The 11,609-nt window shown below is 38.9% G+C and overlaps 1 protein-coding gene across 2 annotated transcripts; it reads left to right on the forward strand.

Annotated features, from left to right (window-relative positions):
• Positions 1-6,698: 6,698 nt before the first annotated feature.
• LOC137953657 (CSC1-like protein ERD4) lies at positions 6,699-11,402 on the forward strand. Of its 2 annotated transcripts, XM_068801115.1 has the most exons (7): positions 6,960-7,013; positions 7,094-7,239; positions 8,317-8,468; positions 8,560-8,835; positions 9,300-10,147; positions 10,245-10,500; positions 10,809-11,402. In XM_068801115.1, exons 2-7 carry the CDS (start codon positions 7,107-7,109, stop codon positions 11,190-11,192), a joined length of 2,049 nt encoding a protein of 682 aa, XP_068657216.1. In that variant the 5' UTR covers positions 6,960-7,013; positions 7,094-7,106; the 3' UTR covers positions 11,193-11,402. The 2 variants fall into 2 exon arrangements, with proteins under 2 accessions (XP_068657214.1, XP_068657216.1); XM_068801113.1 differs by having other exon boundaries at positions 6,699-7,239.
• The last annotated feature ends 207 nt before the right edge of the window (positions 11,403-11,609 follow it).

Below are 11,609 nucleotides of genomic sequence, written 5' to 3' on the forward strand. Positions count from 1 at the left end.
GCATGCACCAGGGAGGGAGCTGACAGCCTCGTTCGTCACGTTCTTGATGCCCCGAATTGCCTTCTTGACGCACTCACACGCCTGCCGCCGGTCCGCCCTCGTTGGCAACTGACCCCTCAGAGTCTGGATGCTGGTGCAGCATGCCGGCGCTGGTTTCTTCACCCCGCCGGTCAGATAGCTCACGCACTGTCCCAGCGCCGCGGTCAGCTGCCCGCAGGTCACAGCTCCCTGGCTCACATGAGCCATGGCGAGCACGAAAAGGATGAAGATCGCTGCTCCCTTCATTGTCTTTTTTCTCTGCGCTCTAATTAATGATCAGAACTGGATGTGAGAGTTTCTTGCTTGATGGTCGATGGATAGAGGGAGGACCCAAGAGGGGGTATTTATAGCTGGGAAGAATGGATAGGGTTGCAGACACTCGACTCCTTCCTGGGCTTAAAATAGCAAACGTAGTAATTACTCATTTGGATTTTTTTAACTCCGTTGACTCGTTGATTCATCTTCTTTCTGATTTTTGTCATGTCGGAGTTATGAGGTCTTCTTCTTTTTTCAGCATCGTCTTCGCAGCTAGGCTACACCTGTTACTGTTACTCCTCTGTTGCGGCTCTGAATCTGCCGACTGTTTACTTCGGCAGTTCTTTAGTTTTTTTTTTCCTTTTCGGAAAAGATACTCTTACATGAATATTACAGGGAGTTTTGTCTCAGAAACGATTTTAATTTATAATCCAAAAATATTGACAGAAATGCTTCTTGGTTCGCAATTTCCTCCGAAATTAGCAAGACTAGAGAAGAAACAAAATGAGAAAGAAAAGGAGATTCTGCCTTGATATTCATCGTCTTCATATGTTTCTCAATGATGTCGATCATGGAGAACGTGATCAGTGGCATCCGTTTTAGCTGTGCATGTCACGAGGGAGCCGTGGCTTGCCATGGCGACAAGGGGCTCGGCCATGCATGATCATGCCATAAACTGCAACGTACCAATTTCTTCCGGCTGACGTCTGCCCGGCGGAGCCCAGTCGAAGCAGTGAAAAAGCCGAGCAAGAGCCATCAGAACGAACGTTACTCCTGGAGGCGTCCCGAGGCATTTCCTCTTCCCGGCGCTGAACGGCAAGATTGAGAAACCCACGCCGTGTCTAATCTCAACATGATAGCCGTCCTGCAGCAGGTGCCTATCCGGCCAGAACCCTTCGACATTGTTCCAGATCCGTTCGTTCCTCCCCAGCGCGTGCGTATTGATGAAGACTCTTGTCTTGGCAGGGATTTCATAACCCAATAGCCGAGTCGAACGAGTCGACTCGTGAGGTATGAGAAAGGGACCAGCCGGATGCATCCAGAGGTTTCATGGATGACGCAGCGGAGGTAGTTGAGGTGCACCCGGTCCAGCTCTTCTTGACCATGCGCTCACAACCCACGACCTAGTCGAGCTCTTCTTGTATCTTCCGCAATGCTCGGGGATGCTTGATCACTTCCGCCATCGCCAACTCGTTCGTTACAAAGGAAGTGTCCGAAGCCGCTGCGATCATGTCCAGCAAAAAAAAAAAAAACGGAATCAGAAAAGATTCTCCTTTCCATTAGCATCCCACATCAGCATACATTTTTTCTCCCATTTTCTTTTTATTATTGATTATTTTGTAATTTAAAAAATATTAATTTCTGGTTTTATAATACACATTTACCTTATATTTAATATAATAAATATATAATTTGTTTACTGTTTATTTAAAAAAATATAATGTAATTAATACCTTACATTATCAATTTAATCTATTATTTAATTTAATACAATATTTTGTAAAAATTAAAATTAGTTTTTAATAATCTTTGGTACATATTTTATTACCTTCCTTTTTATAATAAGAAAATATTATATATATATATATATATATATATATATATATATATATATATATTAAAAAATCATATTCTAATCTATTAACACATAAGTAGTTAATTCTTTTCATGTTGATGTGGTGTGGTGATGTGGCACTATATAAGCGTTCAAAGTTGAAGTGTGGTCTTGGACTGTACGCATGTGTAGTTGACTAGTCAAAGTTGGGCTTTTTTTATATTAAGTTTGATTTTTTTAATATTTGTTAAAAAATGGGTAATTTAGTAAAGTTCCCTATTAACAGAGTCCATCTCACTAGCGTCTTCATCAACATCGTCATTTTAGATCTTCTTCTTCATGTGTTCCTCGTTGATCATACTGTGAGACTCCTCGTCCCTCTTCTCCACTTCTCTCATCTTCCTCTTGCGGTCGTAATTGCCTCCACAAGTGAAGATAATTCCCAAAATAGTATTACCATGAGCTGTTTATGGAAGCATGAAATGTACAAGGGAAGCTTTTACGAATCAATTACGATCTATTTTCTTTTGTCACGGATTGTTCATAATATTAGGAAGAATAGTCTGGAGTTTACGAAATTTTATCCATGTATTATGCTATATATACATTGTAAATCAAAGAGAAGTTCATTTTGAAATAAAGACTTATCTGTTTTATCGTGGTATCAAAGCGGGTTATAGAAGGGAGAACAACTTTGTGATCCGATCAAGATCCATTGCTCAATCATTCTTCCAAGTAATGGATGGAAATTCCATCTTGACCTAAGCAGACTTCTTGTAGTGAGACGTCATCATCTCCAAAAACAAAAATAGAAATAGACCAATGGAAACATCTCTTACAGCGGCTTCACTGTTGATCGGCACACGAAGTGCAGCGGATTCTTGTTGTTCTACCCTTGCTCCATCTCATGGCCCTCCTGCTCTTGTTGTGAAATAGAGGTGGTTTATTACGAAGAAACACCTCCACCATCACTCCCCACTCGAGATTCTCACCTTCAATGGCCTTCTCCTTACTCGTCAGCGTCGACCAATCACTGATTCGAATTCAATCTAATGTTTTAGGTCTTTCTCCTACTACCAACCCTTTTGGCGTCCGATTGTTTGTTTCATTTATAGATGATTGCACTTGAATAACTTGGTTGTAATTGTTGAAATATAAAGATAATGTTTGTTGTGTCTTTTGATCCTTTCATGCAATGGTTCAGACACAATTTTCATCTAAAATTCATATTTTATAATTTGATAATGGAGGTGAATATTTCAATCATGAATTCCAAAATTATTTCCAAACTCACGGTCTTTTACATGAAACTTTTTGTTCCCATACGGTACAACAAAATGGAGTTGTTGAATGGAAGAATAGGTATATCTTAGAAACAGCGTAGACCCTCTTAATCAGAGCAGATATGCCAAGCAGATACTGGGAAGATGTTGTGACCACAATAATTCAATTGTTAAATCAAATATCATCAAAAGTGTTGAATTTTAACACTGAATTACAAATTCTTTCCAACCATGTTTCTCTACCTACCATTTTTGTAATTCCTTCACGAACCTTTGGGTGTCTGGCATTTGTTTATATTCATAAAACTCAACATAGTAAACTTGATCTATCCGCAGTTCGTTGTATTTTCCTAGGGTATGACACACATAAAAAAGTCTATCAATGTTACAACCTTGTCACTAAGCACTCCTATGTTACTATGGATATTACCTTAGTGGTATGAGAGATATTTTTTCCTTCACTGATACTAGCGTCTCATCTTCAAGGGAAAATCCAAAGTGAAGAGCAAATTTGGTGGAAGTCGCCAGGGTTTGAAGATAATTTAATGAATGAATAAATTTTGCCAATAATTAATGAGAAAAAAATTACTGATACTAGCATTTTTCAAAGATTTAAATCTAAGAATAAACCTCCTCATTCCTCTATACCCAAAGACCTAGATCTCATGAAAATATTCCTGAGGTAAGCTCTCCTACTACACCTTCTCTTGTTGATAACTCAAATACTTCTGCTTGATATAATTTATCTTTCAGACACAATCGTGAAAAACCAACAAATCGATATTCACTAGATCTTCGGGAAATGAGTTCATAATACCCGATTGTGCATTATGTGTCTACCCAAAGGTTGTAAGAACCTCTTAAAGCGTTTGTGCATGCATCATCCTCATGTGATATTCCAAGTGGAATATCAGAAGTTTTAACTAATCCAAAGTGGGTCAAGCCATAAAACAAGAAATGAAGACTCTGCAAATAAATAATACATGGACTTTGGTTCTATTGTCGAAAGGAAAGAAAACAGTCAGATGTAGATGGTTCTTCTCCATTACAAAGGCAGACAACTCCATTCAAAGATATAAGGCAAGAGTTGTAGAGAAAGGATATACATAGACATATGAAGTTTTAGGGTTTAGGGTTTTACTGACTTTCTCACCACTAGCAAAATTGAATACCATTCAAGTATTATTGTCCCTTGCAACCAACTTAGATGGTTGTTGTATCATTTTGATGTAAAAAATGTTTTTCTTTATACTGACGTTGAGGAGGAAGTTTACATGGATATCCCACAAAGATATATTGCGTTCTCATAAACTAAGGTTTTATGTAAGTTGCAACGAGCATTATATAGGTTAAAACAATCACCTCGTGCAAGATTTAGATGATCTAGTTTGTCTATGAGAAAATATGGTTTCAAACAAAACAACTTAGATCATATTCTATTTTTTAAACATCAACCGGGAAAAGTAATAACTTTAATAATCTATATAGATAATATGATTATTGCAAGGGATGACATAGAAGAGATCTCTAGAATTCAAGAACAATTGACATATGAATTTGAAATGAAAAATCTAGGAAGACTCAAATGTTTTTTGGGAATTGAAGTAGCAAGATTAAAAAAAAAAAAAATTATCTCAAAGGATATATGTGTGAGATTTGCTAACAAAAGCGGGATTACTAGATTGTAAGTTGGCCGACACTCCATTTGTTTAAAATCATAAACTTGGGGGAGTGAACAGATCATGTGCCGCTAGCAAAGAATGATATGAAAAATTAGTTGGTAAGCTTATCTATTTTTCCCGTACTTGACCAGATATTGCTTATGTAGTAAACATAGTAAATCAATTTATGCATTATCCCAGTGAAGAACATATGGGAGTTGTGATTCGAATTCTTTTCTATCTAAAGTCCTCTCCAGAAAAAAGGTTTGTGTTCTTCAAGAATCATCATCTAAACATTGATGGTTACACAAATGCAGATTGGGCTAGGAATATTGTTGATAGAAAATCCACCTCAGGTTATTTTACCTTCATAAGAGGCAATCTAGTAACATAGAGAACAAAAACCAGAAGGTAATGTCGTTGTCCAATTTCTGAGCCAAGTTTAGAGAAACGACTAAGAATCTTTTGTGAGCTATTGTGGCTTAAAAGACCGATAACCGACATTGGATTTGCTCCTAGTGCCGAAAGGAACTTGCTTTGTGAGAATAAGGCAATTATTGATATATCTCATAACCTAGTCTTACACAATCGAACCAAACACGTTGAAGTAGATAGATATTTCATCAAACAGAATCTTGAAGCGGAGATAATTTGATTTCTGTGTGTTAAATCTAAAGATCAACTAGCATATATACTTATAAAAATTATTTGTAACAAGACCTTCTTCAATTCACTTAACAAGTTGGACATGACAAACATCTATTAGCCGTTAAACAAAAGAAGGAAATGATTCGCTTATAGAAGCATGAATCTTTTGTCATGGATTGTCCCTGATATCACGAAGAACAATCTGTAATTTATAAAACTCTCCTTATAATATACTATATATATGTTATAAATCAAAGAGAAGCATATCAACCCTATTAGCCAAAGGGGTCTACCCATGTTCTGTTAATAAATAAAGTTGTGTCCCTTACAAAAGCAAAGAAAAAGAAACTGAAACTAAAGAGAGGAAAAGAGACATTCTGGCCCTACAAGGAAGGGATTTGTTCCACCTTTGGGACTCCATCTTTTCCTTTTGAATTAAAGAATTTTCTTAGTTAAGAGGAGCGGGATCTTACCAAGCAAACAACAACTAAAAAAATCAAATTTGACTAAAACTTGATTCATCAACCAATAATTGAAGTATTTATTTTCCCCGGAAACGGCTTCAAATGGGTCCACCAGTAAATCCACTTGCCTTTAACGGACAGAACGTGGTCCCGATGACTTTTTTCCCACAAATAATGCCCGAGGGCCCACTGCCACGTAGCATAAACCGTCCGATTTCATTACTCCCAACAACCACGGCCCCCGACTTAACCCGCGTGAGAACCGAGTAATAAAAGCTGCGTGTCATCGAAGTATCGCCACGTGGTGAGTTATCATTGGTTTCATTACATCTTTGGCTTTCCGTTTTCCGTTACCGGTCGAGGTAGGTCCTAAAACGGCGAACCGTACCGTTCAGACGGAACGGTTACTGCTGGAGAATCGTTACCGCTGTTCGTGTCGGCAATGCCGCCTTAAAGATAAAATCCGTCAACGTCTTTAAAGCGAAGTTACAGCCGATTTGCCACCTGGATTTCTGTCCGATGGCCACGTCTGTGAGTGAGAGACGCGGGAAGAACGCAATAGGGGTGTACAATGACAACAATAGCCTTATCTTTTTCAAGAAGTACTTTGGTCGAAAGATGTCGATGATCGATGAGCCCGTGGAACTAACAGCGGAAGATGCTTTTACACGCTAGAATGGGTCCCACCTTATCTTCGATCTGAGGGAGACGAATGAGTGAGTGTTGTGAGCCCAAAATCTTACCTATTTTTGTCATTTCGCCCGTCGCTTCATGACTGTGCCGTCCTCTTCTCTCCAGCTATTCACCTTCGACCCTCCCGTTGCTTCTGATATTTTGTCAGACTGATTTCTTCCTTCGGGGGTTTATTTAATCCGAAGCTCCTACTCGTATTCTTCTGTACTTCTCAACGTCTCTTTTCCTCTCAACGACTACTTTTAACGTTTTCTTAATCCTCCATGGGCGGGGTTTTCTAGTCACTGATCAGTAATCAGAGGGAGGGAGAACCGTAGCAAGAAGAGTGGAGTGCTCTTGTTCAGTTGACTGTGTGGTTTAGAGTGACGACGCCATGGATTTCAGCTCTTTTATCACGTCCCTTGCGACTTCCTTTGTAATATTCATCGTGTTGATGCTCCTGTTTGCATGGCTTTCGAGAAGGCCCGGTAATAAAGTTGTCTACTACCCGAGCAGGATTATCAAAGGCATGGATGCGTGGGATGGCAAGAGGACTAGAAACCCATTTGCGTGGATTGGAGAGGCGCTCAAGGCAAACGAGGGGGATGTTGTTGCCATGGCTGGAGTTGATACCGCCGTGTATTTGCTGTTCTTGGCCTCAGGTATTGTTAATTCGTTTTTGCTGTTTGGGGACCCCAACCAGTAGATGTATGGTGATCCTTCTTTTTGACAGATTCTCATGATAATTTTCATTCCCTCGTTTTTTTTCTCCCATGGATTTGGTATATTTGACGGGACGGTTAGTGATATCTGAAACCGTGTTTGGATTATAGCATTTTTCTGTTTGTTATAATGATTGATACCGGTTGAGAAATTTCTGGGTTTTTTACGGTTCTGTACTTCTGTTTGTTTTCATTTGGCACTAGTTGGTTTTCAGATTGTCTTTTTCTCCAGCTTGAGACATGGGTGAGACGATTATGGAAAGTTTGTACTTCTTATTTCGTGGAGGTATGGAGAATCGGGCTTCCGTAAATATATTCTGTGTTCACCAAAAAGAAGAACTGCGGAAACTTCGGCACGACATAGTACAATAAGTTTTTTTTTTAAAAAAAAAATTAACTTGGGTCTTCCCTGATCTATTTTCTTACCAAAATTAGTTCTGTTTGTTTGCTAGAACTACTCATTTTCCTTTGTAATCAAAAGATTATTTCAGTTCTACTGGTTTTATGATATTATACCTTCAGTTTCTCTCATTTTTTTACCCTTCCCCATGTTCTATTACTGAAGTAAAGTTCAAAGAGAAGATTTTAGCTTTTCTGGTACAATCTTGATTTTTAATGATCCTCGGTAAGACAGATTCCCCCTGGAACCTAGCTTGATGTACATTCTCTCAAGGGTATCATTTCTTTTAGCTACAAATGCAAATGCATCGATTGTCAGTGTCAGTTGTGACTATTCTGCTACTCTGAAAGCCACACCTGAGGAATATCTTGTATTGTTTTAGGCGATTTAGTGAAGCTTTTGGACTGAGGTGTCTCACAATGCGCTAAAAATGCATTTTACCCCTGAAATTTGTGTCCCTTGGAGAGCTCCTATCAGCTATCTGCCTATCACCATGGAACATTCAAATTGTAGCTCGTGTTTTTACTTCTCTTACTAGTCATTGTTTCCTGTATCTGATGAAGGAGTTAGTGTAGTTTATCTTTATTTATAAATTTCTACTTGTTTTGATGCTTCAGCACTGGGGATATTGGTTTTATCTGGCCTTGTGCTACTCCCTCTTCTCCTTCCACTTGCTGCAACAGACATTAATGTAAAACTAGCCAAAACCGAAAAGAACAGCAATGGGACCTTCTCTGAACTTGACAATTTAGCAATGGGAAACATCAGGGTAAGCCATTTGTAGACTTTGATTTCCTTTTCTTCAGGAATCTTTTTATTTGATTTTGGCATTTGCTGATAAAGTGTTTGGGTATTTTCAGAAGAGTAGTCCAAGACTGTGGGGGTTCCTTTTTGCAACATATTGGGTTTCTTTTGTAACATACTACATATTATGGAAAGCCTACAGACATGTTTCTCAGCTGAGGGCTGCTGCCCTAGCAGCCCCCGAGCCAAAACCTGAACAATTCACAGTTTTGGTTAGAGATATTCCTCCTCCTCCTAATGGACAAACCAGAAAAGAACAGGTTGACTCTTATTTTAGATCTCTTCATCCAGATACATTCTACAGATCAATGGTCATCACAGACAACAAAGAGGTAATTCTTCAAAGTTAGCGGCTCTAGATTTCAAGTTAATCATTCCATGTAAGTGACATTACAGAGGAGATTGATTGGTTTGCTGCACCTTGTATTATAACTTCGTCCAAGAATGGATCATAGTCTAAATCAGGTTGACTCAGTGAGTCTGCAAATGTGCAACTTGAAAGAACATAATGTTTTTTTAACTCCATTGCACTAGAACCTCTTTAGCTTGCGTTGTGCATTACCACTGCTCTTTGAATACAGAGGCACTCTTGGAGCTTCAGCTTATATTCTATTAAGTCGTCCATGCGAGTTTTATCCTCGTTTCAAATTTCAAAATTCTTTTTTTTTATGTTTTTGGCACATGTGCCTAATTCATCATATTCATACATCCGAGTCATCCATGTGCAATATGACTAAATAACCTAATTTTTCTACCTTATGCTTATAGCATTATGTTTCTCTGGCCTGTTTGACAGGTAAACAAAATTTGGGAAGAATTGGAAAACTATAGAAAGAAACTTGCACGAGCTGAAGCTGTACTTGAGGTATCCAAAAAAACTTCAAGCAATCCTGAAGGTACAAGACCAACAAACCGTACTGGTTTCCTTGGCCTCATAGGGAAGAAGGTAGATACAATAGGTGACTGCAACAATAAGATCAAAGAACTGATATCCAAACTGGAGGCTGAGCAAAAGAAGACAGTGACAGAAAAACAATCAACTGCGGCTTTAGTCTTCTTCAATGGCAAGCTTGCTGCAATCTCAGCCGGCCAAACACTTCATGCTCAGATGGTTGACACTTGGAGGGTCACAGAAGCACCAGAGCCCCGCCAGTTGCTATGGTTAAATCTACCAATAAACTTTTATCAGAGGCAGACAAGAAGAACTGTTATCTATTTTATTGTCTTTTTGACAGTGGTTTTTTACATGATCCCAATCGGTTTGATCTCTGCCTTTACAACATTGGCGAACCTGAGGAAGCTGCTGCCATTCTTGAAGCCAGTAGTTGACATTGCTGCAATCAAGACAGTATTAGAAGCATTCCTTCCACAGATTGCACTCATCGTGTTTTTAGCGTTGTTGCCTGCTTTCCTCATGTTTCTGTCAAACAAGGAGGGAATCCCTTCTCAAAGCCACGTGGTGAGGGCCACATCAGGGAAATATTTCTATTTTATAATATTTAACGTTTTTATTGGAGTAACAATTGGAGGTACCCTATTTAGTTCTCTAAAGACAGTTCAGAAACATCCCGATCAGCTAATAAGCATGCTAGGTCAAAATTTGCCACCAAATGCAATCTTCTTCCTAACGTTTGTGGCTCTCAAGTAAGTTTTTTATTTTCCTGTTGCCTCTTTCTATATGATATTTGCTTCTTTCCTTTTTTTCATGGTGTCCTAACCGTAAGGAATTTCCTTTCTCCAGGTTCTTTGTTGGATTTGGATTGGAGCTATCCAGGTTGGTTCCTTTAGTTATCTACCACATCAAAAGGAAATACCTTTGTAAAACTGAGGATGAGCTTAGAGCTGCTTGGGCTCCAGGGGATCTTGGGTATGCAACAAGAGTTCCCAATGACATACTGATTCTCACAATTGTGCTCTGCTACTCTGTTATAGCACCTTTAATCTTACCATTTGGTGTGGCCTACTTCGGGCTTGGATGGCTTATTCTTCGCAACCAGGTGACCTCTTATTGAAGGATATTTTCACTTAGAATAAACATTGAAAGAATCGGGTTCATCTATAACACAGTGCAAAAAATTCCTATAATTTTTCGCCCTCGGTGAACTCTAGAATAATGTTGTGTTTCTAACAATCCAGTGCTAAGACATTGGTTTGTACTTTTTTGGGTCTGGTTGGAGGATGGAGAGGAAAGAGAGTGTTCTAAAGGTGTATTATTTGGATATACAAATGGATGGAACAAAGTTTTCTTTTTGATTTTCTTTTTATAACTAACTTTTGATGTTGTTCTTCTTCTTCTGTCGTTCAGGCCTTAAAAGTTTATGTTCCCTCATATGAGAGCTACGGGAGGATGTGGCCTCACATGCATTCGCGGATTTTGGCTGCGTTGTTTCTCTTCCAGCTCACAATGATTGGCTACCTCTTTGTGAAGACATTTTACTACGCACCGATACTTGTATTTCTCCCCATATTGTCTGTGGTCTTTGCTTATGTCTGTAGCAATCGCTTCTATCTCTCTTTCCGTGCAACTCCTCTGGAAGTGGTCTCTCAAAGTGCCAAGGAAATCCCAAATATGGAGGCCATTTTTGCAGCATATGTGCCTCCTTGCTTGAGCTATGACAAGTTTAATGATGCTGATCAGTTTGAAGATGCCCCATCACAGATGCCTTCAAGAACAGGCTCCTTTGCTTGACAATGCTAATTGATGGAAGATCATTTGCAAGAAACTACTTCAGTAGATGTGTACATTCATGTATGTGTTTATATTTTAAACTTCATTTTAGTCTTCCATGTAGAAAGCAATCTGAATTGAGTCCTTTGTTACACTGTTAATTGCTCTGTTAGACTCTCCCTGGGTGTACTACGGTTTGTGCTGTAATATACATGTTGTTTGATTTCTCTATATTAGTTTCATATTCTAATTGGAATTTTCTAATTCTGCAAAATTTTGTCTCAGCATAGCTCAATAATTCATTTAAGGCCCCAAGACAGCGGAATTAGGTTCAAAGGGCATAGAATTTACCAATGCAAATGCTTCCTTCAGCCTCGGCCAAGAAGATCAATAATGCAGACCTAGTGACTAGGCCCTGGTTCTATTTGATACAAACCT

The sequence above is a fragment of the Aristolochia californica genome, unplaced genomic scaffold, assembly GCF_029961685.1.
Source record: "Aristolochia californica isolate CCGP_79_NKW_82.1479 unplaced genomic scaffold, dmAriCali1.0.hap1 SCAF_16, whole genome shotgun sequence".
NCBI classification, from domain to species: Eukaryota; Viridiplantae; Streptophyta; class Magnoliopsida; order Piperales; family Aristolochiaceae; genus Aristolochia; species Aristolochia californica.

Excerpts from the sequence above, each read along its gene's own strand:
- LOC137953657 (XM_068801113.1), top strand. The coding sequence starts at position 6,972 with ATGGATTTCAGCTCTTTTATCACGTCCCTTGCGACTTCCTTTGTAATA. Across the intron at positions 7,240-8,316 it reads TTTGCTGTTCTTGGCCTCAG|CACTGGGGATATTGGTTTTA; the intron begins GTATTGTTAATT and ends TTGATGCTTCAG. Across the intron at positions 10,148-10,244 it reads CTAACGTTTGTGGCTCTCAA|GTTCTTTGTTGGATTTGGAT; the intron begins GTAAGTTTTTTA and ends TCCTTTCTCCAG.